Consider the following 25,949-nt stretch of genomic DNA (forward strand, 5'->3'; position numbering starts at 1 on the left):
TTTTTGGAAAAGAGTTATTGGACTGTCACCCTGGGGTGCAATGCAGCGTTACAGCGACGGGACACGGCCCGATGAAGCAACACGGAGGAATGCGAGCGAGAGGACGGGCTGGCTCTGCTCGGGATTTTGGCTCAGCACATTTCCCAGCAGTGGGCAACCACCTGTCTTTGCAAACGTGATCACTGGCCGCACAGGGGCAGGACGGGTGACCTTTGCAGAGGAGCCTCGGTGACCGAGGTGCTCAGTCCCCTTCAGAAGCACCGTCCTGCAGGCTCAATCACGCTCCCTCTCTGATCGAAAAATATTACTTTGCCTCCCCGCCCCACCTCCAAAAAAAGCATCACTGGGGGCAGAGGGAAGCGGCGGCTTCCTGTGGGTTTGGGGCAGGACGCGGCGGGATGGAGACTCTTTACCTCCTCCCTGTTCCACTTCAGAGGGTTGCTGAGGAGCCAGCAGGAAAGTTCTCCTGGGTCAAGTGCATAATCCAGAGGGTGAATTTCAACACAGGAACGCAGGGCCACAGCAGCTTGGAGGGGTCTGGAAGGAGAATTTTTAACAGTCAAGCCCCAGTGCAAGCACAGCCACCCCCAAAACCATCTCCCGAGGTTACATGTCATCCCCACAGCACCACCCGGCTGCACCTGAGCCTGGCCGGCTGCTTCAGCAGCGAGCGGGGAGAGACAGCAGGGCCACGGGAAATCTGCTGTGATTCCCGAGGCCTTCCCGGCATGGAAATCACCACTTCCCCAGAACGGCAGCCAGAGGAAGCGGAGCAGCTGCCCAGGGATCCGGGAGCATGGCAGGACCGGGATGCCGGGAGAAGCCCTTGCTCAAAGGGAAGCGCGGGACATCCCGGGGAGCTCGGGGGGGCACCGAGGGGACACAACACGGACCCCCCTCCTGCCATGAGGGGCTTCGTGCCCGGCCCCCCGGCACCTGCCTGGGTTGCGGGGGGGAGCGGGACGCGCTGCAGGACCCACCCCCGCCCCGGTGAAACGCAGGGCCCCGCGCCCGGAGCCGCCCCCCGCCGGCCCCGCTACCCGCAGGGGTCCGAGCGGGTCCCGTGCCCCGGGGGCCGGCGGCGGCTCCGCCCGCCGCTTCCCGCAGGAAGCTCCCCCGGCCCGGCCCGGCTCGGCCCGGGGAAAGGAGGGACAACGGACCCTCCCCGACGCGGGGAGCAGAGCGCGCAGCCTCCCGCACCCAGCCGCCCTCCGCGCAATAAACAAACACACCGAGCATTACATAAATACAAAGCGGCGCCCTCCCCGCTCCGCGCCGCACAACGGGGGGCGGCAGCGCCCCGAACCCCCCGTTCCCCCCGCCGGGATGCGCTTACCGGCGCTGCCCGCGCGGCGCCGCCGCCGCCTCCCGGCCCGGCCCGGCCCCGGTCCCGGCCCCCCCGCGCCGCCGCCAACGCCGCCCCCCCGGCCCGCGCCCCGCCCGGCGCTTTAAAGCGCCCCGCCCGCCGCGCGGGGGCCCCGCGACATCCCCGCCCCGCGCGGGGGGTGACACCCGCCCGGCGCCACCTCCGCGCCGCGTCCCGCCGGCCGCGCGTGTTCCTGCCCCGCCGCCTCCCTGCGCTTCTTCCCCCGTTAGCGTTTTGGGGGTGACCCCCCATCTCCATCGGGTCAAAGGCCGGGGCCGAACCCGGTCACCGGTCGGGTCACCTCGTCACCGATCAAGCTGGCCATGCCGGTCGTTCCCTCCCCGTATTTACAGGGCCCTTCCCCGCGCACCGGTTGCTGCCAGGGGGTCAGGACAGGCGACGACCCATATCACACAGGAGGCACCCTGAGCGTGCGGGGTTTGCGTGGGTGCTCAGGAACCGGCCTCGCTGCGCAGCATCCTACACCAGCCGGTGCCGCTCTGCCCTTGGCACCTGCTCACGGGGCTCCGGGGCCACGGGGTGGATAAGGATGACTCACCAAAATAAGGATTTGCATGAGGAGCAAATCCTTTTTTTCGCCGGTGCAAAGCACCTGTCGGATTAGGAGGGTGACGGTGGCGCAAGGAGGGTGGCGGCTCGCAGCGAGCGGAGTGACTTTAGCGTGAGCTTAGTGCCCGCAAAGTGCACAGGGCCTCACTGGAGCTGGTGGCACCGTTCTCAACCCGTGTTCTCGCCATCCGCTCACCTGCATGGCGGCTGCGTTTGGGACAGGCCAGTTTGGGGGATATCTGGACACAGAGGCTGGATGGGGCAGGTCGGTCGTGATGCTCTTTGCCAGCTGCTGGCAACCATCGTCTTCCTCAGCAAACGGGGAAGAGCCGCGGCTCTCGGTCACGGATACCGCCAGCCCGGAGCCACCCCTGGGCCTGGTTTCACTATCTGGGGTAAACGTCCACTCTGAGATCTGGGGATCAATGTCCTACTTTCCCAGGGGTGCTTGGAGGGTTAATTTGGACGGTTTGGACCATATCCGTGCTCCTCTCTCCTTCCGCAGGCCCTCCTTCAGAAAGCCTCTCTCCCATTCATATACATATTTAAGGAAAATACACAATCAATAGCCTCTTAGGCTGAGATTTCATTAAGGGTTTCACTGCACTCGGTATTGATCGGGGAGCTGCATGGCCACTCCGCACGCACGGAGCCCGCGCTCCAGCCCGGTCCAGGACACCAAGGCCAAGCCTGAGCCTCCCCAGGCTGGCGCTGCCGTGGAGAGCCAGGAGCCAAGGAGGGAAGGGGAAGCAGAGGCATTTCCAAAGTGGGCGCTAAACCTTGGGCATCTTCTCGTGGCATCCTGTGTGGCGCCGTGGGCTCCTTGCCATATTGCCACGGGCCTTTGCAGGCCAGCCTGGCCGGGGGATAACGCGGAGCTGTAGAAATCACCAGGAAGGATCTTGCGACTGTAACTGGCCAGGGAAGCCCTCGGTCACCTTGCCCCAGCTCCTCGCAGTGCCACATGGGACCCTCGTGCTTCACATCCTGCTATTCTCCCCACCTGGTCTCCCATCGCTGCGCGAGTGTTGGAAAACCTCTTTCCAGCTCTCATTAGATTACCAAGCAGACACACACTTCGTAAGGAAAGGGCCCAGGAAAGATGCCCTTGGAACAGCTCTGCAGCGTGTACTCCGAGCAGGGGGTCCTCTGGCTGCCCTGGCCTGTGTGGCCCCACGTCCCAACAAGGGTTGCAAACGGAAACTTTCCTAGAACTGCTTCCAATTCTTTGAAAATGTTTGTATTAAAAAAAATAAAAGAACCCCCCAACATTTTGACAGCCTCCCGAAGCCATCTGCTCTGCGTTCTGCCGTGGGGAAGCGCGAGGAGGCTGGGAGAGCCCGCGTGCTGCTGGCTCCATGTACAACCCACAGCCGGTGCCAGCTGCGCCTCCAGGGCCACAGAGGCCACTCGTCTCATGCCGGTTTCCTCCCGTGACCAGGGACAAACGCTTGGCCAGAGCTGTCCCACAGCGGGAGGCTCCTGGCCTGTCCATCCCAAAACCTTCTGGCAGGACCGGCAACGCGAGCAGAGCATATTGCTTGCAGAAACACGGCCTTCTGCTACGTTAAATGTTATAAAAACTGGTGGCAAACGAACCTCCTCCCTGCTCGCTCCTGCCAATTGTAATTACGGCGGGGATCCCGCCGCGCTACTGGAGCGCTCGCAGGAGCCGGAGCGCCCGGCCGGCGCTGGAGCGCGCAGCCAGCAACGCTACCGCTGCGAGCGCCGCATGTCCTTGAAACCTGGTGCCCAAAGGCACCCGCCAGCCTGGCCGTGCCTGCAGGGGTGACACTGCCCCCATTGCCACCCTCCCGTCCTCGAGCCCGGGGGGAGATGCAGAGCATCGTCACAAATGGTCCCAGCAATGGTCTCTAATGAGACGTACGAGAAGCTTCTGCTGCGGGGAGAGGCTGGGGGGATGAGAGGGGGAGAGAGAAGAAATGGGGAGAAATCAGTGTTTATTTTTTCATCTCTTGTGTGTGTGTGTGTGCAGGAGCAATTGCTTTAAAACATCCTTTGGCATGTGAAAGAACGCAAACACCCACTGACAGCTTGTCTCTCCAGCTAGAGAGCCTCTGTCTGAGCATCGCTTTGATGTGAAGACCTTGACGTGTAAATTCCCGTCTCCTCCTCAGCCCCCGTATCGGGACTCACCTGCCAGAGGAGAAAAAAGCTCTTCCTTTTCGGCACAATAAGAGGTTGTGTCTGGCATTTCCTCGGCATCCGCAATGACTTCTTGCTCTCCTAAGCAGCATCAGGTGGGTCGAGCCCAGCCCCACTGGGAAGGGAGGTGGATGGAATTTTTGGGAAGGATGAATAGGAAAAGAGCCCAGCCTGCTTGCACACTGCTCGGCATCCTGCTCTTCTGCTGTGTTCGTGTCACTGCCGGAGTGCCGCGGGACATGGGCCGCACTGCCCAGCTCGGTGGCAGCCGCACAGCCAGGGCTGTCCTGTGCCCGCGGCTCTCCAGGATGTTCATCCCACCCCATCGTCTGCGAGCTGGTGTCTGCTGGGCAGGAAGGTCTCCCCAGGTCTCTCATGCAAGGGCAGAGCAGGAGCATCTCTGCATGCATGTGTGTTAAAAAAATGCATTAAATATTAAAGGAAAAAAACAATTTTGCTTGGGCTCACTCTTAAAGATGTTAGCAGCATCCTGCTCTCACTCCGCATGGAGACAAAGCCCCGCAGCTGCGGAGGTGATGGAGGGGGACGGGCCATGCGGACCAAGCTCCTTTCCCTGCTGAGGAAGGGCCTGCTCTTTCCTGGCTGCCTTTGGATGAGGTGCTGCCCATGGGAACAGCCCCTCAGGACCCACATCCTCCCTCCTGCAGCCCTCCACGGTGTTCAGCAATCTCTTATTATTTTTTAAATTTATGAAAGAAAACCACTCCCCATGGAGCCTTTCTGCACCTCGAGCCCTGCTGAGGGGGATGCCCCAGCCCATCCCTCTGCATCCTGCAGAACCCCTGATCTCAGGTTCATGGGATCCCCCTCACCCAGAGCCCGCGAGGGTGCGAAGAGGCACCGCGTGTGGACCAACACCGCGAGAAGGGGTTTCCATAGCGACAGACACCCGAACGGCCTGGGTGACGATGCTGCCGGGTGACGATGCTGCCGGGTGACGGTCTTTCTTGCCCAGCATCACCTCGTGCAAACCCCGGAGCTGCCGTGGGAACCTGGTGCCGCTGCGGGAACGCGGATCCGTGTGGGGAATGTGGTGCGGGTGGCAGCCCGGCCGAGCAGATGGCACCCTGCGCTCGGCCGAGCGGCACCTTCTCCTTCATTACCCCTAGCGCGGAGCAGCCGTCACCCGCGTCCCTCCAGGGAAATGTCCTCGGGATGGTGACCCCGGATCAGGCTCATTACTGCACTTGCAGAGGCCGCTTTGCAAGGTGCCCGGGAGCTGGTGCCCCGGGTGCTGCGGCTGCTGGAGCGGGGATGGAGGGAGCCCCGGCACCGAGTGGAGCGGGCAGCTTCCCCCCCCGGCCCTGCCCGGCTATTTTGAGCTGCTGACCCCAGTGGCCACGTGTGCGGCTTTCGGTGACGGTTATTCTGGGCGCGAGGAGACGTCAGGGGAGGAGCTGAGCGGCTGCGGGCTCGGGCCTGGGGCAGGGGGCAACTCCGCTCTGCTGCTCCAGCGTGGGGGGTTTCCACCCCCTCCTGCTTTGCATCAGGGTGTTTGGAGCCGCAGCAGCCGTGCAAAGTGGGGAAAAACACCGTGCAATGGGGGAAAAAACACCGTGCAATGGGGGAAAAACACTGTGCAATGGGGGGAAAAAGCACCGTGCAATGGGGGAGAAAGCACCATGCAATGGGGGAAAAAGCACTGTGCAATGAGGGGAAAAAGCACCATGCAATGGGTGAAAAGTGCTGTGAAATGGGGAGAAAGCATCATGCAATGGGGAAAAAAACTCTGCGAGTGGCTCACTGCAGACACCTGCAGCCAGAGGCCTTGCTCTCCCCCTTGGAAACACAGACAGGTGGAAGGAAATGTTCCAGCGGGGAGGAAAGCTTTGGAAGACAGGCAAAAGGGGGTATTTCTGCCAGCCACATTTGGCTGTGCCAGTCCAGTAGTGGTGGCAGCAGCAGCCAAGCTCTGGCCCGTGTGTGGAAGCTCTTTCGGGGGGGTTTCAGCTTCTGGAGGAATGGTGGGCAGAGGCAACTGTGGCTGGAAAAGCGGCTTCATCCCAACTGCAGCACATTCCCGACTCCGGCATGGGATTTCCTTTTGGTACCAGTACCTTGCCAAAGAGCTGCGTTGTCCCCGGGGTCCTGCAGCGGTGCCTTCTTGCTGTGTTTTTCCCACCTTCATGAGCCCAGACCTTTGCAGGGCGAGCATGGGAAATATTTTCCCGCTTCCTCTCCGAGCAGGAAAAGCCGGCATGGCCCAACTCCCCGGCGGCTCCGTGCACAGCTGGGGAGGAGCTGGGGGGTCCATGTGCTGCCCCAGCTTTCGGCTCCTGCAAGCACTGAGCAGCAGCCAGCACCTCGCAAGGGCTCCACGAGCGGGAAAGCAGGGATGGATCCTCAAACTAACTGGGAATTGGGGCTCCAAAATCGAGGGGAAACACTCCCCATTTGAAGGGCAAAACCCAAGGGTTATTGCGACCAACCAGCCCTGCTCACAACACCCACGGGGTGATTTGGGTGCCTGGGTGGGCACTGGCTGAGCCTGCTGTTCCCAGTGCCCACGGCTGCTCCAGCTCTTTGTAACAGTGAGCAGGGTGATGGATAGTGCCAGGATGGGCACCAGAAACTCAGCCGACACAGGGGATGTGCAGGGTCAGCAGCGAGAAAAAGCACTGGTTCCCCTTTAATTGTTCGCTTGCCTGCGCATCGATACTAATTAAGATTGTGTCCCATAATTGCATTTAAAACAGCGAGGGAGAGCAGAGTGCGGCTGAAACCCTTTTCTTTCGAGTCACGTCCTGATCAGATGGGCTTTCAGGGCAAATTAGCAAAAAACACACACAAATGCATGCATATACACACACACACACACGTATGCACACACATACATGCACTTGTGAGCAGTCTTGGCAGTGCAGGCATGGAGGCTCAGCCAGGATGCAGCAGATGAGCCAGGAAACCTTCTCCTTCCTGCCCATTCCCTGCTGGCAGAAGGGACAAGTTCTGCACAAGGGGGGATCAGAATGGACAAGGGGCAGGAGGCAGCAGGATCCTGGTCTAACCTGGTCAAAGGGCTCCGGGCTGGGGGCTGAGGTCCTGCCCTGCAGTCCCACGAGGCTGCAGGTGCCTCCACTCCTGCAATCACTGTCTAAAATTAGCCAAGCTCTCTGGCCTTCTGCTTGAGCAGGATGTTCCTGAGGTGTCTTGCATCAAAAGGAGGGCAAAGGAAGAGAGAAAAGGGAATGAAAAGCACAAAGGGCAGTTCAGTCAATGCATGTCTAACTTTATTTGATAACTTGCCCTGCGTAACATCTATTTAAGTAAGTCATTTATGAAGAGTACAAGTAGCTATGGAAGATCTGCAACTCTAAGACACCAAGTATAACTTCTAAAAAAGCAAATTTAACTTTCCCTATTAAATCTGGCTGCGGCTGCCACCCTGCCCAGGATCATGGTGCTGTGCTCCTGATTTCACACAGCAAAATATCCCCTCCTGTGTGCGGAGTGTTCACAGCGAGGTGGGAGAAACTGCCCTAAACTGCTCTAGTGCTGATGCCTGCGGGGCCAAGCACCCCGCGTTGCTGCTCGGAGGATGGTCCCGAGGGCTCCGGTCTGGAGCTGGGCACGCGGGTGCCGCTCCGGCCGCGGCGGGGGCTCCGGCAGGAATTTCGCGCGGCAGCTGCCGCTCTTCCGGCCAGGCTCCGGTTACGCCGCGGAGCCCGGCAGCTGCCGCGGGTTCACCCCTTGCTTCGGCTCTTACCCTTTCCCAGCGGCCACGGCGGCTACCAAGGAACACGGGGCCGACATGGAGCCATCGCTGGCCACATGCTTGGCCAGAGCCCCTGCAGCCTGCACAGGAGCAGACCTCAGCGGCAGGGAAATATTAACCAGAAGCAGCAATTTTCTCCTATCACAGAAAGTGGAGTTGTTTCAGCGCTGGCAGCAGTATGAGAAGGCAGGATCCACCTCTCCTATGAGTCTTTTTTTCCCCAAATTAATCCAAATCACCTCTCAGCAGCCCCATTTTTATCAGCACCCACCACCCCACCACAGCAATCAAGCAGGAATCACGCAGGAAAGAGCCCGTGCCCAGGGCTGGCTGCAGTTACGTGAGGCCAGGGGCAAGATTAGCCCAAAAGAACTGGTTATTTTCTGGTGATTCAATAAACCAGAGCGAAAAAACGGGATTCCTTAAAACCAGACCACTTAAACCTGAGCAAAGCGCAAGTTCAAGAGGTTGCTTTCTCCATGTATTCTGGCCAAACTGAGTCCAGCCAGGGCTGGGCTTGGGATAGGTTGAAGAAGAGATGCTGATCTGAAGGGAGAGCTTGCAAAACCCTTCCCTTGCCATCTCCATACATCTCGGTGCGGGCTGGACTCTGCAGCGAGCAGGACACATTGGGGACAGGGCGGTGGCAGCAGGAAGCGAAGCTGGAGCAGACCCGACCGCGCTCGCGGGAGCAGCGAGCGCGCGGGGCCGCCGCCGGGGCCGTCACTGCCACATGTCGCCCGCGTCGCCGTTCTCGTGGAACCTGTGCACGTGGTCGGCGAACCTGGGGAGGGCCGAGCCGGGTGAGCGCCGCTCCGGAGAGCGGCCGGGAACCTCCCCGACGCTTCCCCGCCTCAAAAACGGCCCCAAACGCCCCGTTCCCGTACGCACTTTTTGGCGCAGAAGGCGGCGCAGTCCCGGCCCACGCTCTCGCTCCAGGCCGTCTTGTAGAGCACCTGCAAGGGAGAAGCACCTCGGTCAGGGCCCGCCGAGACCTGGTCCCCTCGTGGTCCCCTCCGGCCTCGGCTCGCGTGGATGCAGATGGCGCCGGGTGCTGCATTTCTGCACTGCACTTGATGCCAGCCCTTTTTGTGCCGAGATGAAGAACCTTCCTGCTATGCAATATTTATGATTTTTTTTCATTTTTAGGTTAGTGCTTTAAAGTTTAATGACACTAACTTCAATTTTCTTTGCTACTTTCTTCACCCAAAACAACATGGGGTCGATTTTACTTTGAGAAGAACGGGATGGAAATATTGTTGCTATTCATCTTTCATCTTGTTTCACTGTTTAATTATTCACTGTTTTTTTGTTTGTTCGTTTCCTTTTTTCCCCCCCTTTTTCTCCCTGCAATGATAAATAAACCCCCAGGAGCTGCGCAAGGAGGAGGAAAGCGCTATAAGCGGCAGCTTGGACCATGAGTGATGAGGAAACCGCAGAGGTGACAGGAACGCTGGCATTGCATGGCAGAGATGTCATCGTCCATGCAGACTGGGAGCTGGGAAAAGCCTTGTCCCCCTTGTTCTGTTTTCTCCCCTCATCGGAGCTTGGGCTCCCGGCCCTCGTTGGAGCACAGCGCCGAGAGTGATTAGGCGGGAGACCGGATTACATCTCGGCAGGGCAGCTTGTCCCCACATGACACCCTCCGAGGGTGACACCGGGACACAGCCCAGGCGCAGCAGTGGCCGTGGGGGTGCAGCTATGGGGACAGCGGATGCTTCCACCGACCGCTGGGCACCACCTCGGAGGCCTTTCTGAGAGGAGGACAAAGCTGTTCCAGCAGAAATTGCAGCAGCGATGCTGTAATTCACAGATTTCCCTGCCCAGGAGGGAAGGGAACACGGAGTGAGGGTGCTGGGCTACCCCCCGCGCTGGGCACTGGCCCATGCAGCAGATGTCCCATGTCATGAGGGGACAGATGGCTCCAAGCTCCTGACCCTGGGCAAGTCCCCGCTGCCCTGGGGACATCCTCATGTCTCCCCGGAGGGTGACAGCGATTGCCCTGCGTGGGGCCAGGATGCACTCCTGGGATACACGGGAATCAAGACGCAGCGGCTCCCGGGGCCGCGTGCGTGCCGCGCGCTCACCAGGAACACGAGGCAGTGCAGCAGCAGCGTGTAGAAGAAGGCGACGGTGCGAGCCGTCTTGCTGGACAGGACGAGCCGGCCCTGCGGACATGAGGAGTTGTGTTAGCAGGGGACAGTGCATGGGGACCAAGGAGCCTGGCTGCGCATGGAGCTCGTGATGGACCCCACCTAGAGCTGCAGCACAGCGGGTGAACGCCGGGACTGGGGGCACTGAGACTCCCAGGGTTTGACGCCTCTTAATTCCTCTTGTTCACTTATTTGTCTTGAGCCTCCTTCATGTCCGACTCCTCCAGTCCCCTCTGCTGCAAGTCCCCACCTGGTACCTGCTGGCAGCTCTGCGCTGCTCCGGAGAGGAACCCCGGCGGTAATTAAGTCTTGCACATTTTTATTTCATGAGCATGGGGAGTTTCTGACGTGCAACGTCATCCTGGCAGCGGCGGATGGGGGAATGCGGCTGAGCAGCAGCCACGGCAGGAGCACTGGAGGCTGCACGAAGCCTCGCGCAGCCACCCCTGGTCCTGCAACGTCCCTCCCGAAGGACCACGTGTAGCATCCCCCAATGCCACTCGTCTGGGAGAATGTCTTTAAGTGAGGGCCAGGAGGACATGCAGGTAAATGCCCACATCTGGAGATGCCCACATCTCCCAGCCATGACCTCCTCTGTCCCCAGAGCCAGCCCAGGACCAGCCTGTGGAGGTGACCAGGCCACCCGTGTCCTCCAACCCCTGTGAGATGGATGCTGGGCTCCAAGTTGTGTTTTAGAGAGGCCACCGCGCAGCAGCCAGAGCTGGCAGACACTCGGTCACTGCCCATGGCACTGCCTGTCCCATGGAAGAGCCAGAGATGGGAGCAACCGGAGCGCCGAGAGCAGCTGGCAAAGAAATCCTCCTCCTTCCCTAAATACTACATTTTCATTCCTGCTGTGCGAGCTGGAGATTCATTATGGACACAAGTAAATTCCCCAAAGCACCATGAGGGGATTACCCAGCCCGTTGTTAGGAATCATCGCATTCCCACCAAAGCGTCCTCGCTATTCGGGGCCATGGTGGCGGCTGCTGCGACAAACAGGATTACGCTCCTAAAGGCTCCCCAGGAGCAGCTCCTGGGAGCTGCTGCTTTGTGCACGCCGTTCACCCCGCTGCTCCGTGGAGCTGGCACCCACCCATCCATATTCATGCCGGAATGTGCTTGGGTTTTATGGAAATGGCAACTTTGCTGTTATTACAAGACGCTCGTGCATTCCGCAGCCCAGCTCTCCCACGTGAACCGCAACGGGACCTGACCCATCCCAAAAACAGATCCGCTCGCATCCCAGATCCACCCCTAAGCCAGAGCTCCTCTATCTGTGACTGGCTGCACCAGGGCTTGGGAAGGAGATGGAGGATTAAAAAAATAAAAATCCAGAAAATTCAATTTTTAGTGGAAGGCAATAGAGTAATAGTCAGTCTTCAGCATGCCAAGGAGAGGAATAGCGATGCAGGGGTCCCCGCATGGCACTTACCATGCTCAGCGTGGCTTTGTCCCAGGGGCTGAGGCTCAGGTATTTCCTCTGGCGCTCCTGCAAGGAGCACAGGGCGGGAGGTGAACGTGGGGCTCCAGGCGCTGGTTTGGGGCTGCAGGCGCCCGCGGGGCCCAGCCAGGGCTGCCTACCTTGCGGCTGAAGGAGGAGAAGGGGTCGAGACGCTCCTCGTACTGCGAGGAGTAGCGCTGCTCCGTGTCGTCCCTGCTGCCACCCTGGGGACGCAAAGGGGATGGGTGAGCTGGGGTGTGTGTCCCCACTCATCCCCACGGAGCTTTTGGCAATGGGAGAAAATACTGGGATGAGTGGACGGATGCTGCCCTTGGCAGGTGGTGATGTGGCTGATCGGTGCTTCCCAAATGGGGACACCCAGGCAGAACAGAGATATTTAGCAAAGCCCATCATCCTGCATGGATGCCACCCGTGTCCCCTCCATGCACCTTTTCTGTGCCATAGTGGTCACTTATCTCGCCACGGAAAATGAGCTTGGAAATGCCAAGGATTTTGCAGACCACGCGCTCAGCTCCATTGCTGCCAGAGCAGGTAGGAGGGAGGCAGCGGCTGGGGAGGTGGCAGCGGCTGTTTAAACACCTGCTATTATTAGCAGGGCAAAGGGCAGGGAAAATGAAGAAAACTTCTGGAAAGAAGTGAGTTATTTAGCTGGGTTAAAAGGCTCAATCCTTAAACTCCTCCTGGGCTCCAACCCTGCAGGCAGCTCCGCACCAAGCCCGGAGGAAGCAGCAGCAGCTGCAAATCGTTTTCCTAAGTTTCTCGAGTGCAATATTCTGAATTGCAATATGCATTGCAAAAGATTTGGGAAAGCAAGCCCTGGAAATGGGACCCGCGAAGCAAGAGCTGGGCAGCTGCCAAGGCTGGACTATCCTCGTGCCACAAGGATGCGGGCGGCCAGGCCGGGGGCCCAAGCGGAGCGCTGGACTTTTAAGGAGGTCCTGCCGGAGCCGCCACCACGTGTCCTGTGGTGCTCCGTCATCCAGGCCCCATCTCCGGGGCTCTGCTGCCACGTGGGTAAATCCCAGTGACAACCTTTAGCAAATGTGCCCTTATGCTCCTGAACATGATATGCAGGTCACTGTGCAGTCACGATACAGGGTTGAGATAAGATCCTGATTTAGGGGCTAGGAATTCCTCATGGGCCAGCCTTCCTGCGCGGTCTCTGACGATTATTTTTAACTTGTCACACGCCTGGTTAGGCCCAGAATTACGTAATGGTGTGCGATGACGTGCCGGAGGCTTTCACTGCTGCTATCCCGGGAATGGCTTGCAGGGGTTGCCGTGGGGGAACACGCACGCAGATATGGTCGGCCACAGGAGAAGCAGGCACAAATGCTGATCCGGTTCCCTCATGGGGATATAAATAAAAATGCCAAATAAGGCCCTTCAGGCCTGCTGGAGTCTCCCATCCCAAAGAGCTATTAAAATATAATCAAGGTAGCAGATGAGGCCGCCCAGGCGAGTGCTCTGGGTGCCACTGCAGAGCGGGCGGAAAAGCCGTATTGCAGATGGGGTGAGAAGCAGCCTCCTCTCCCCTCGTGACCCTCATTTTAGTTATTAGCAGAGCATGGGGATGCAATAACCTGCCTCAGACCAAGGAAGTGGCCACAATCAGCAGCCTGGACTGGGAGCTTTCCTGCCACCCGTGCTTGGAGCTTTTCCAGGGATGCAGCCTGGCTTGGGGCTGCCTTCTGCACGCAGGGACCGTCCGTGGTGGCCCAGGAAAGCGGAGCCGCTCTCTCTGCCAGCCCCGGAAAGCTCCGCCTGGGAACGGGTTTGTGGGTCAGGGGAGTGGGGGAAAGGCGACGGTCACAGCTCATCACAGGCAATCGGACACGGCGTGCGGGAAATCAGCTGCCGCGTTCACTTAGCCCAGCAGGAGACACGGTGAAAGGTGCTGAAAACCGGTGACTAATGCGCTCGGAATGATGCCCGGCCGCCACCGAGGCGGCTCTGAGGTCTCCCAGCTCTGCCTGGGAGATGGGGAGCTTGCAGAAGTAGCACAGGACCCTTCCAACTGCCCAGAAGAAGCCTCGCACGTACAGAATGAGTCACCAGGGGACAGGCTGGACTGATTTTCAGCCTCTGGCCATGGGGTTTATTGCCAGAGGTCCCAATTTAATCATGTGCTCAGTGGTCAGGCGGGAGCATCTGCAGTGCGCCAGCTGGAGCAGTTGTGGGAGTATCAAAGCATCTCGCAGGGGCTCTTTCACATAGATTTTCTGATATCAAAGATGTCAGATGGACATGCTTCAATAAGGTTAAAATACTGCCCTCGTGGGAGAGAGGCTGGGCAGATGGAGCCTAAGCTCCTTCCTGTCCCAAATGCCTCCAATTTTAGAACTTTCCTGCCAGATGCTTGTGGGTCGCTTGCAATTTCCCCATCGCTGCCAGCCCCTGAGGAGGAGGAGTGTGAGGGCCACTCACCCGGCCAGGGTAGCTCTGCAGGAACTTGATCTTCTCGTAGAGCTTGATGTTGTCAGCACGCAGGCTGTCCAGCTCGCTCTGCAGCGCATGCACCGTGTGCTGCAGCATGCGGTTCTCCTGCAGGGCACAGCAAGGGGACAGCATAAGGGCAGGCATGTGGGGATGTACCCAGCTGGGTGCAGTGGACATGGGGATGTTTGCCACAACCAAGGAGGCTTCAACACAGCTTCAGGCCAGTATCTCAAGCCCAGGCCTGAGGAACATGAAGATGAGCTTAACTCCTTGCACCCTGGAGTTCCCATAGCCACCTGCCCCTCCGAGGGGACCAGGGCACCCGTGGTCAAGAGAGCACAGCAGGGAGTGGAGTGGAATGGCCAGATGTCCCAGATCTTCACTGTACAAACTTGGGCAATTCCCTGCCAAACAGGACCGTGCTCATGGACAGAACCTGCAGAGAAGTTAATTAAATTGAGCTGTGCTGCTCTGGCGGCACCAGGAGGCCACGGGCTATTTATTGATCTACAATCCCTGGGAATGATCCTTGACGTCACGGCTACAAAGCTGCTGGGCTCAGTGGGCTGCACGGCATCCCCGCCGCGCCGCCGCTCCGGCCGGGCCTGGCGGATGAGGAGGCAGCAGCGGGAACCCCGGCACAGAGCTCCTGGCTGCGCCGGTCTCACTGGGATCAGCAATGCGAGGAAATGCTGGGATGCAACTTGCTCCAGGTGCAGCAAGCCAGGCACCTTGCTCACAACCCTGCTGTCCTCGCTTGGCCACCACGGTCCTACAGGGCTCCCAGCCTCTGTGCAGGAGGGCCTGGAGGGAAGGTTTGGCCCAGATCCCACCAGTATCACAGTACGTTTCTGTTGCGCGGCCGGCGGCCAAGCCAACATACCCCCTCCAGCTCCTGGTTCCTGGCGCGGAAGCGCTCCCGCTGGCTGGAGATGATGGACAAGAGCGAGTCCATCTGCCCCTCCGGGAATGATGTGCTGGGGGGTGGCGGGTGACCTGGGGAGCAAAGACCAGCATGAGAGACGAGCAGGCAGACGGACACCGACCCCAAGGAGAAACCAGGGCTCGTCCAGCGTCCCCCTGAGGTCCCTCCTAGACGCAGGAGGATCTCACAGCATCACACCTGTGTCCAAGGGGGTTACAACGTGAGTTACAACAGGGTTCTGCAGCCACCACTGCAGCATCCCGCGCGGAGTCAGGAACACCACGGAGCCTCCCCGTCCGCCCCTCCATCCATCCCTGCAGCAGGAGGCATCTGCAGCTGAGCAGAAACACATCCTGCAAGGCAGTGACTCAGCCTGTCTGCACAGAGGGACTATTCATTGCACGGGTGGCTGCAGGTTATTTGGCTTGGTGGAACCGTTGCCATGATATTGTTTATCGGGTGTTTTCAAAACCTTTCAAAAGAAAACAAAAAAAAAAAAAAAAAAAAAAAAAAAAAAAAGAGGGAGAGGAAGCTGGTTCCCTTCCAGAGGAGGCGCTGCTGGTTTGATTCATTTTCTCCAGGCAGCTGTGGAGCAGGAGCCAACGTAAAGAGAATATTGAGCTCACTGGCTCCAGAGCTGAGTCCGGGGAGGGAAGCACAGGAGTCAGAAGAGATGGAGCCTGGATCCGCATGGATTCTCCAGGGTCTCCTGCATCTACTGCAAGATCTTGGACCATGAAGCAGGAGCAACTGGTCAAGGAGCAAGGGACACCTGTGCCTAGGTAGGAGTGACCTCATCCTGCTCACCCCGTGCCGGTGGGATAAGAGACCCAGCACTGCTGCCACCACCTCGGCCCCTTACCGTAAAACAGAGCCGTCGCCTCCTTGATGGGCTCAGGAATCTTCTCCAGGCTGTGGATGGCTGCGCCCTGGGCAGCATGAGAGACAATTAGACATTTCCCACCCATCCTTCCCTTGGGTCCCACCATGGCCCCGATACCTGGGATGCTGTAGGGAGCCTGGCCAGGGCTCGACCCTCGAAGCCCATCCCTTCCCTTGGGAGGAGGAGGAGGAAGAGGAGGAGGAGGAGGAGGAGGAGGAGGGCTGGCGGGGCGCCAGGGAGCGTTACCTCCGCGTCCGGGCGGCGCATCGCCGACAGGGCCTGGATGGTGCTCAGGTCGTGCTCCAGCTTGGCCACCAGCTCCTTCTGCTCGGCCGCCGTGGCCGCTGCCTCCGTGAGCTGGATCTGCAGCTCCGTGCAGCGCACTGCAAGACAGAGCCCGACACGCGGGGGCGTCACCCACCGGGTCCCCTCGCCCTGCGGGGTGCTGGTGTCACCCCCACAGCCCCAAGACTCATGCAAAAGCACCCGGGGTGCTGCTCGAGGCTCTTTGGGTGGGTTTTGACCATGTTCCAGCTGAGACCGCTCTCAAGCAGTTGGGTGGGACGAGCTGCTCCACAGCACCAGCCCCAAAACCAAAGGTTTTGCCAAGAGAACACCAAGACCCTGCCAAGTCCCTGCTGGCAGCGCGAGGGCAGCCTCCAAAGCCGAGGGTCTCCCGCGGCCCCGTCCCGGGAGCCGCCAGCAGGGCTCGGGCACAGCCGGACCAGCCCCGAGGACACCTCGGGATCCAGCCCCGGCCCTGGCTGGGAGGCTCCGGAGCAGCGCGGATGCCTCCAGTTCCCCTCGCCTAACTCCAGCCCCGAGGCCAAAAGAGGCAGATGCTGCATTTCTGGTCAAAAAAACAAAACACGGAGAAACAAACAGGGCCAGCAGTGCAAATTCCTTGCTAGATTTGCAGCTGCTAAATCCAGAGTATCAGCAATGAGGATCCCATGCTATGGGGGGATCCTGCTTCTCCTTCCTTCCTTGTTCCAGCAAAATCTGCCTCCAATGAGGGCCTGGAGCTGCCGCTTTGCACTGCCGGGGTGCAGGACGCGTCCCCGCGCGCCTGCCTTGCCAGGTGGGTGAGAGCTCAGGTACTAGCTGCTCCAGTCCCTCCCTGCTCATTCTCTGCTGTAATTATCCCCCTCCATTCCAGACAGCTGCAAGGAAAAAAAAAAACCAATATAATAATAATAAAACCCCCTCATTTATCCACAGCCAGGGAGCAAGAAGTGCAAAAGCTCCCTGGGAAGAAGCTGGGCTGGGGGGAGAAGCTGAGAAAAGCCGGGCAGCCCCAGGGCCTCCCACCTCTGCAGGAGGTTTGGGAGGTGGGTGACAGAGGTTTGAAGGGAAGCGATGCCAAAAACCAGCCAAGCGATGCCAAAAACCAGCCATGCTTTTCCATGGAGCCAGGGCACTCTTAGTGCATGGTTTTACTCTTCTTGCCTGAAATTCATCTTTTACTTGATTTGCACAAGGCCAACGCCAGACGCATGGGAAGGAGGTTGCACTTAGATGATACTTCGGATGCAATGCAAGGATTTCTCTTTTTTTTTGTGTGTGTTTCTCGAATCTCCTCATCTCATCCAGGCACGGGTGCACTGAGGAGCAGCCCCGCTGGAGGTCAGTGTTCCTCCAGCAACGGGCATCTCTGCGTGCCCAAAACTTGGGTGGCCCCGTGCAAAATATCTGCAGCATGGAGAAGGGAAAACTTCTTCCCTACGGTTAGTTATTTAATGGATTGTCTCTTTAAATTGCATTCAAATTTAATTAGGAAGCTACTACTAGCCAAAGACGGACCCAGCTCTGCACAAGTCGGCAGGACCCGATGCTCATCCAAGAGCACCCAGGGGCTGCAAGCAGAGCCGGGCGCCCTTCTCTGGCCAGGGAATTCTCATCCAAGCGGCATTTTGACACCCTGTCACAGGCAAATCGGAGACCTGCAGCAGCTTTCCTGGCTCCCAAGTTTGTCTTAAATGATGTTTCTACACTTGAGTCAAATACACCCAGTTTTTCGGTTTGCTTAGGAGAAAAAAGGTCACCAAAGAAACAACTGTCCCCATTTTAGAACAAAACATGTCCTTCTTTCCCTCGGGTGCCAGGCTGTTGGCTCTGGCCCCATCAGTCTTCCATAAGCCTTCCACGGAAATAAAAAAGCCTGGGACCACTTCTAACACAGAAGGCAACTGAAACGCATAGAGCTTCTCTCTGATCTCCCCTTTCCGTAGGTGTACTTTTTTAATCTTAGCTTTTACTTATATATTTTTTTAAAGGGCAGTTGCCACCTGCAATCTCATCACTTCTTTGCAACTGATCCTTAACCCCAGCAGCAGGTAGATGTTCTCGCCTAGGCGGGCAGGTCATTTTAAGCATTGAGCCTTTGTCTTCTCTAAGCTGTTGTTCTTGAAAGGCTTCTCCCTGACCCTTCAGATGTGCAAATACATCAAAAGCTGCTGAAGATGGAGAGGTACTGCGAGAAGGTAATGGTGCAAAGAAGGTGAAACCCTAAGGAAACCAGGATTTTTAACTACGTATCTTGATGCTCAAACTCCCTCCTCCCTGAGGACAAACCATGTCCAATTTTCAGGGCCCAACATTTCCATTGTTTTACGAAGAAAAGCGATGAACAGCAGCGAATGGACAACCCAACAGAGGCAAAAGTCCTGCCAGTGACCTCCTACTTGGTGCTGATCATCGGCCTGATGAAAGTCTAGCAAAAGTGAGGAGAGATCAGGTCCCCTGCAAGGAACCAACCGCCTTGGGTCATCCAGGAAGGATAATAATATTGGCAAGAATATTGAAAATGACCACAGTCGGTCAAAACAGGAGTGATTAAAGTTGTCCTCGACTCAGAGGGGATGCTATAAGAAAATGTTGGCCAGGTGCAGTCCATGCACCTCCAATCCCAGGCTGAGGAGCACAGCCATGGATGACGTGACCAAGGGATGTGTTCCCTAAAAGATGCCAAGTGCCTAGAAAGGATATGTGGGTAGTCACAGAAGTGTCTCAAGCAGACAGAAAACTGAATATCCCCTAATTAAGCTGAGAATAAAAGATTTAGGTCAATCTCACACTCTTTTCGTTTCAGAGAATATGGTCAATCTCACACCCCTCCTGAAGCTGCAAGTTAAAATTATTGTGCTGAATATCAAGGGGAAAACAATCTTGCAGGCAGAGGCTCCAAGGGCAGGTTCCTGGGCAGTTCCAGCTCCAAGGGCAGGTTCCTGGGCAGTTCCAGTGCCAGCAGATGTGCGGCCTCACCGGGAGCACCGGCAAGACCACGAGGCCGGTGCTGCCACCGAGCACCAGGAACTTTGACTCCTGTAACAAGCCCCAGCAATTGGACTCCCTTGGCAAATCATCCAAAATAAACAGCATCTGTTTTCACAGATGGAGAAAATTAAGACATACTAGCAACTTAGTTTGAAGTTATAAGGCCAGACATAAATAAATGAGAGGCAATCTTTCCATAAGATGGTGGCTTGATTACTGAGGATGCAGACAGATGAATAAATCACCTTAGGGTGAGATAGGCTGCAACTTGCTACACATCCCTGAGACTCCAGTAACTGCTCATGTGTATCCTCTTAGCCTGAAGGAAATGAGAGGTAAGTGATATTGCCGATGGGATCTGCAGGGCAGGAGCACACACATGGGCAGTTACTGCAAATTAGCTGATGCTCTGCAAGAGCCCACCCCGATTTGCCTCATGGTAACTTTTTAATCTGCCTCCATTGCTGTCTGAGCTCCTCAGATTTACATAACTTAAAAAAAATAAGAAAACAAGACGAGAAGCGATGTGGCACGCTAGCAGCTTTCTTTGAAAAACTACCCTCTCAGAAGTGAAGTGCATTGAAATCAAGTACTTCAAAGGTTTTAAGCCTACTTTATTGACTGGAAGGAAGATGATGTTACAGATAACTAAGTCTTGGAGTACCTCGACATTAAGGCTGCAAAACCCAGGCAAAAGCTGGAGCCTCCCTCAACACAAAACATCAGTGCTTGAGAGCGCCAGGACGAGGAACGTGATCCAAAGCAAGAGCAGGAAACTGGGTCTGCGGCCGGTCCTCTGATTTCTCCAGCTCACTGACCCTTTCGCTATGGGCTGCTCCTGTTGATGGTCAAGATGCTGTGGACAGTTACTTAGATGTGAAATGGTCATGCAGAAATAAATAGTAAAGCTTTTTGGCAACTCTCTCCGATGAGCATTTCAAGCCAATAAAGTCTTAGCTCCAGCCCTACCTGATGCCAGAGCTCCCAGGTTTATACATAAATTAAGATACTATTTCGGGCTCTTTAAACACTTGGCATTTAGTTTTAAAGGAAGTCTGAAAAAGATGGTACTGTTATTGCCCAAAGTCCTGCTCCCCTTCCAAGGCAATTAAGGAAGACGGCCTGATGCTGTGTTTCATATTCGAAGGCATGAGGAGGGGACCCTGTCCACACGCTGTGGATTCAGGCCTGGAGGAACCAGGTCTGTGAAGATGCCAAAGCATGAAAAATCAGTGGAAACTCTTCCAACAAAATAAGGTGAGTCCCTTTAGTGTCACACATCTCAATGCTTCCAGTTATGGTTTGACCTTTTTGCAGTGTGGGACATCACATGTGCATGGTCCAGTGCTGCACGGCCAACATTCATTCTGTCTTCATACAAATTCTCTTGCTCAAGGCCACCGGTGTTGGTGAGCTGTCAGTGGGCTGAGGAACAGCACAAGAAGGGCTGTGATAACTTTAATATTTACTTTCCACAAGGTATCAGAGCCCTGTCTCATCCCAAAAGAAGGATCCTTCTTTCTGGTGCAAAGCAGTTTGTAAGAAAATGCTGAGGAGCAGGCCATAGATCGGAAGTCCAGCCAACCTCCTCCTTATATCCATGTTACCTCAGAAAACAATGAAGAACTCCTAAAAGCCCAACTCATCAAGCTCAACACCTAAAAAGCTTATGTCCTTCCAAAAATCTCGCCAGAGTGAATGAGGATGTAGGTGATGCAGCCAAGGACTCTAGAGTTTCCACCAGTCCAATGGAAGTCACAGAAGAATTGGGCTTTTGGGACATTTTAAATCAACCTGTCTAGAAATATCTAGACATCCAAGAAAGGTCAGTGAGGCCCAAGAGCACCTTGGGAAGCCAAACTGCCTACATCACATCAGTCTAGAAACCATCTTGGCCTTCAACTTTACTTAAAGGAAACAATCAGTCTGTATCTCTGACGATCCTGTACCTACCACAATATTATCCTCAAAAATAAAATAAATAATAAAAAATAAGGTAGATGATAGGCAGAAAGGGATGACGAAGTATCTAAAAGCCACCTGCAATTTGTAGGCATAATCTACCTGGTTTCAGTTACCACCACTGTGAAAGGCCCAAGGATAAAGTGGAAAGATTGTTCTGCAGATATGGAAGGAGACTCACTGTCCCTTGGCAAGGTCCTCTGGAGCGCTTGCAGAAGATGTGCAGTTCTGGACAACAACAGCTGGGCTGGCACTAATGAAGGCAGCAAGAGCAACCCTTCTAATTTGTACTTCAGGAATCCACAGAACTGTACAAGCATAGAATGATTTTGCAGCATCACGTGTAAGACAACAAAAATAGGGAAAGCAGAGAGCAGATCACATCCAAGACCCCGAAGATAAACTTCAGGCATCGTCTCTCCAGACAAGAGAGGGTTTGGCATACAAAGAAGAGACATCTCAGTCCTAACAGACTCATTACAATCATGACTATCCTTTTGAATCTCCTACAGCCCTTTTACATGAAGGCTCTTGGAAACCTTGGCAGAGGAGGCTGCTGAGAAGAGCCAACAAGGCTCCCAGGCCTCACTGAGACCAACCCTCCCCGCACTGCTGACCATGCCACGGTGCCAGGGCCCATTCGCCCCGTGAACACCGCACCATTCCCGCCAGCTCAACAACCCAGCCTTCCCCCAGGCCCTCAACCCCGTCCAGTTTACCAAACTCTTAACAAACGCCTCCCCGTCACCACATGCCGAGATGGAGGCTCATGTGCTACCCTAAAGACCACCACGCGGAAACCAGCAGGGCCTTGTGCTTTGCTGGATTAGCTCATCACACCCGGGCTGCTGTGAAGAGCCACGTTCACCAAATCCCGGGGTTTTTGCTGCCCGGAGACGTTGTGCAGGCAACGACTCCTGCTCCCTGCGCTCCTTCCCCTGTTTTTTCCAATGCCAGCTCCGGGAGCAGGAGGGCCCCCCAGGAGAGGAAGGTTGGAGGGATTTCTCCTTCCCTTTCCTCCTGGCCCAGCCGCTCAAAAACAAACAAAACCACAGCAAAGAAATGCAGCACCACTTAATAACCTCACCCTGCAAGCAGAAAGAGAGGTTTCACAGAAGAGGGATTATTGCTAAGGTAATTACATAGGTAGGCAGGAAGAGTTCAAGAACACAGGTTCAATCTTCTTATCAGCTCCCATAGCTTCGAGCAAAAAGAAAATAAAATGCTTTAATATAATCAAGTGCTTTGTGAAGTCTCCTGCTGGCAAATGCACTGCTTCTTCACGGCTTCCATTGCAACAGAAACACCCAGGAGAACACCCCGGTGCCCGCTTGCCACCGAATCCCTACCTGCCCACCAGCAGCTTTTCTCTCCTGTCCTATCTGATCTGATCGGATCCAGAAATCACCATGAAATACCGGGAAGCAGCTCGCTCCTATGCCTGCAGTGTGGCCGCCGGTTTGGATTCCCTTCCGAGTTTCCCAAAATAAGCTTGGGGAGATGGAAACTCAGGACGGCAGCCTGGCTTTATAGCGGGCACAAAAGCCTTGGTGCTGCAGTCACGGCCCCAGCACTTCTTTAGGATAAAGGTTTTGCTTTCACAAATATCACACGTCATTTGTGTGATTATCCTTGTGAATGGAGCTCTTCAGCATCGACACCTAAAGACACAACACGTGATACAAGTCACAAACATTCACGTTAACCAACTCGAGTCACAGCCCTTCCCAGCTGAAAACGCAGCGGGACACAGGCCACAACGTAACACCATTTAGAGCAACCCGCACTTGGACCAGCCACCAAAGAGCAGCAAACAGAGGTGTATTTTAAAACCGAACTTTTACACCACGTGGAACAAACGGCACAGACACTTTGGAAGAAGGACACAACCTGCAAAGACAAGGAAATATGGCATTCTCCAAATGCCATTGGAAATGGCATTTCCAACACACATGCTGCAGGGAGGGAGGGGACAACGGTGGCAGCATCGCGGGGCTTGGAATGTCCTTCCATCCGCACTCCCCCTTAGCAACACTGAGCTTTAATACCAGGCTCTCCGCAATTACCTTGGAGGTACAACAGGTTATAACGTACCAGAAGAGGAATTAAAGCTTCTTTACATAAAAGCATCTGCAAAATGAAGCAGGGAGCCACAACCACCTGGTAAACTTCTGTTTTGGTTTTGAACGTAAAGCATTTCTGACCTCAGATAACTTCCTTAATCTACATTCTTTAAATTAATTAATATATATTTTAGTCCTCAGAACAATCCCTCCAAAATTTTGAAAGCGAGGCAATTATATATTTTTTAAGGAATTAAGAAACAAAAAGTAGAAAGTATTTTCACCCCCCAAAATTAACACCCCCCCCTCAAACCCCACCTCTTCACTCCCCAACCCAAAGCCCTCAGGGCAAGAGGCAACGTAAATCAAACCACCAATGTAAATGTTTGCTGCTTGGACTCAGGTCTCACCTCAAGAAAGACAGCCCACGCCGAGTTGTGTTTGTATAAAAGATATTTACTTCAATTATCACACCTAGGGTGCTAGTGAATAATAATAATAATAATACATCGTGTGAGTTTCATACAGTGATATTGCTTCTCCATATCATATAGGGACCGTTGTACAGTGCTGAGAACAAACAGTATATGGCTAAACCGAACACGGACAGAAGAAACAATGCCATTCCGCTGACGGAGGGAGCGCTCCCCGCTACTGCCAGCCATATAAACTCTGACTTTTCTGCTTAAACAAATACCGAGAAAGAAAATGGTACAAAAGATGAATCACAGCAACACAACGTGGGCTTCTCAAAGCTACTTGTACAAAAAAAAAAAAAAAAGAAAATATAATAATAATGACACTTTTTTTTTTTGGTCAATCGGGTCTTTGTGAGGATTTTTTTTTTCTCTCTCTCCTTAAATCTGTGATTGTGAATATAACAAACAAGCTCTCTAAAAACATCTAAGACTTAGTGCGTTACAGAAAAAAATATAAAATACTGCTAAAAATGTAAGACACCACAATACACTGGGGTAAAAACGGAGCTTATTATTAAAAAAAAAATAGTTCTCAGGAAAAAGTACACCACTTTCTGTTCGAGTTCGTCTTGTGCTGTGTTAGTAGTCGGGGCATTTCAAAGGTCTGCCCATTATCATGGCAAGTAGTTATTGCACAAATGCAAAGAGTTATTTTTTTTAATTAAACAAAAAAGAGAGAAAAGAAAAAGGGATATGAAGGAAATAATTAAAAATAATAACAAAAGAAACGCCCCCCCAACACCCCTCCCTCCCCCCCAGCCACCCTTTGCTTTGGAAATCGCGTCCAAACTCCTCCATTTGACCTTCTCGGAGCATTTTACAGCGAGCGGGACGCACGGTGCCCCGTTTTGCAAGAGGAACGGTAGAAAAGACAGTTTTTAACACAGAAATGCATAGAGTATCCTGACAGATGCCAACTTTTCGCAGAGGTTATCCAATAGGTGCCTATTTTTTTGTATTTTTTTTTGTTTTGCCGTTGTTTTCCCATGCGGGAAGGAAGGAACGCGGCGCGGGAAGCTCCGCGCCCCGCGGCCTTGGGGGGGATTTTGCTCCTCCGGCTCCTCCGGCTGCTTCCCGCCTCCGGGAAGCACCGCGGCGCGAGGCCGATTCTCTGCGTTTTGTGGGGTTTTTTTTGGACCAACTCTGAACGAGAAGGAAAATGAGCTCTGAATGCAGAAATCAAACCGCATGCCAGCAAAATGAACATCACAGGGAACCAGTCTCTCGTTTCGGGTGGCCGCAGGAGCGGAGGGCGCGCGTGGCCCAGGGCCACCGCTCTGCGTGACACTCGCGGTAGAGGCTCTAGGAGGCTCAGGGTATTTTCTCTCTCTGCAAACTCTAAGTCTCTTCTCTCCTGACTGAGGCATTTGCATCTCAGTCCTAAATTATTCTTTTTAAAAACTATTTAAATAATATTATTTATTAGGCATTTAGATAAAATACTTTTTTTAAAAAATGATTGCTCTAGAAAACACAACAGGGGCACGATGATATGGGTACTAAGACAAGCGGATGCCACCCTGCGCTACCGCCAGCTCAAGCTTTCTCCTGTGTCCATCCGGGGGATATGCATACTCCTGTTGTGTTTATATTTAAAGAAAAGGAAAAAAAAATAACAAAGAAACTGTCGAGAACAATTTCATTATAAATAGAAAATATAAGATTGTTCCACCAAACCGCCTGTATCTGTTTCACCTTATGATGCTGTAGAGAGAGCAAGCTCCGAAGCTAACGCACAAGTGCTGCTGAGGATGAGGATGTCAGCAGGGAAAAGCCGAAGGAAGCCGGGTTGGAGCCTGTCGCGCCAAGGCCGGCAGCCCCGGGAGAGCCCCCGGATTGCTGCGCGGGGAGGTTTCCTCCCGGGATTGCCGCGTTCCCGGCCTGGAGCCGGCGCGTGCTCCCCACGGGAGCCCCAGCCGCGCTGTGCTCCGATCATCCTCCACGGAGAGGGGAGGAAATAAGGCACGTAGCTCGCCGAGCACGGGAACCCGCTCGGCAGCAAAGTGGCTGCAATTGAAAGCTTGCCGGGAACGCGGTGGGTTCTGCTGGCACGAATGCTCCGCTGCAACGAAACCGCCTCGAGCTCCGCTCCCATCTCCTCCCTCCCCGGCTCCACGGCCTTCGTCTTTCCAGAGGAGGGAGAGGAGGCAAGGGAAGCCCTGGAGCAGCCGTCGGGAGGGACGCGCACATGTTCCCGACACGGCTCTCCCAGCAGGCAGAGGTAACCGGGTACTTTGGAAACGCTTTTAAAGCTAGTCATCATCACCCACACCCGAGCAATTCCTGCAAACAGGACCAAGGGGCTCACGGCGGCCGACAAAAGCTGGCAAAGCCTGATGGAAAGACCCATGGGAGGAGAAAATGTGGCAGGGGAAGCAAGAAGGACCTGCTGTTTTTAACTTGGTCCTGGGCTCAGGTTCTCCATCCACTGCTTTTTGGCAGCAGACTGGGTTTCACATGAGAGGG

The 25,949-nt window shown here is 55.2% G+C and overlaps 1 protein-coding gene across 1 annotated transcript in view; it reads right to left on the reverse strand.

Moving 5' to 3' along the window:
- Window positions 1-8,542: 8,542 nt before the first annotated feature.
- CUX1 (cut like homeobox 1) overlaps window positions 8,543-25,949 on the reverse strand; it is a 236,915-nt gene continuing 219,508 nt past the window's right edge. Inside the window, exons 15-23 of the mRNA XM_088530092.1 lie at window positions 15,950-16,086; window positions 15,683-15,749; window positions 14,779-14,891; window positions 13,884-14,000; window positions 11,576-11,659; window positions 11,427-11,483; window positions 9,926-10,006; window positions 8,730-8,794; window positions 8,543-8,622 (exon numbers count right to left, since the gene is read on the reverse strand). Of these exons, the coding sequence (XP_088386218.1) occupies window positions 8,562-8,622; window positions 8,730-8,794; window positions 9,926-10,006; window positions 11,427-11,483; window positions 11,576-11,659; window positions 13,884-14,000; window positions 14,779-14,891; window positions 15,683-15,749; window positions 15,950-16,086 (782 nt within the window). The 3' untranslated portion in view covers window positions 8,543-8,561. The remainder of the gene's footprint in view (window positions 8,623-8,729; window positions 8,795-9,925; window positions 10,007-11,426; window positions 11,484-11,575; window positions 11,660-13,883; window positions 14,001-14,778; window positions 14,892-15,682; window positions 15,750-15,949; window positions 16,087-25,949) is intronic.

The sequence above is a fragment of the Tinamus guttatus genome, unplaced genomic scaffold (assembly GCF_059628265.1).
Source record: "Tinamus guttatus ecotype Peru unplaced genomic scaffold, ASM5962826v1 Tinamus_guttatus_pri_ptg000356l, whole genome shotgun sequence".
Lineage (NCBI taxonomy): Eukaryota > Metazoa > Chordata > Aves > Tinamiformes > Tinamidae > Tinamus > Tinamus guttatus.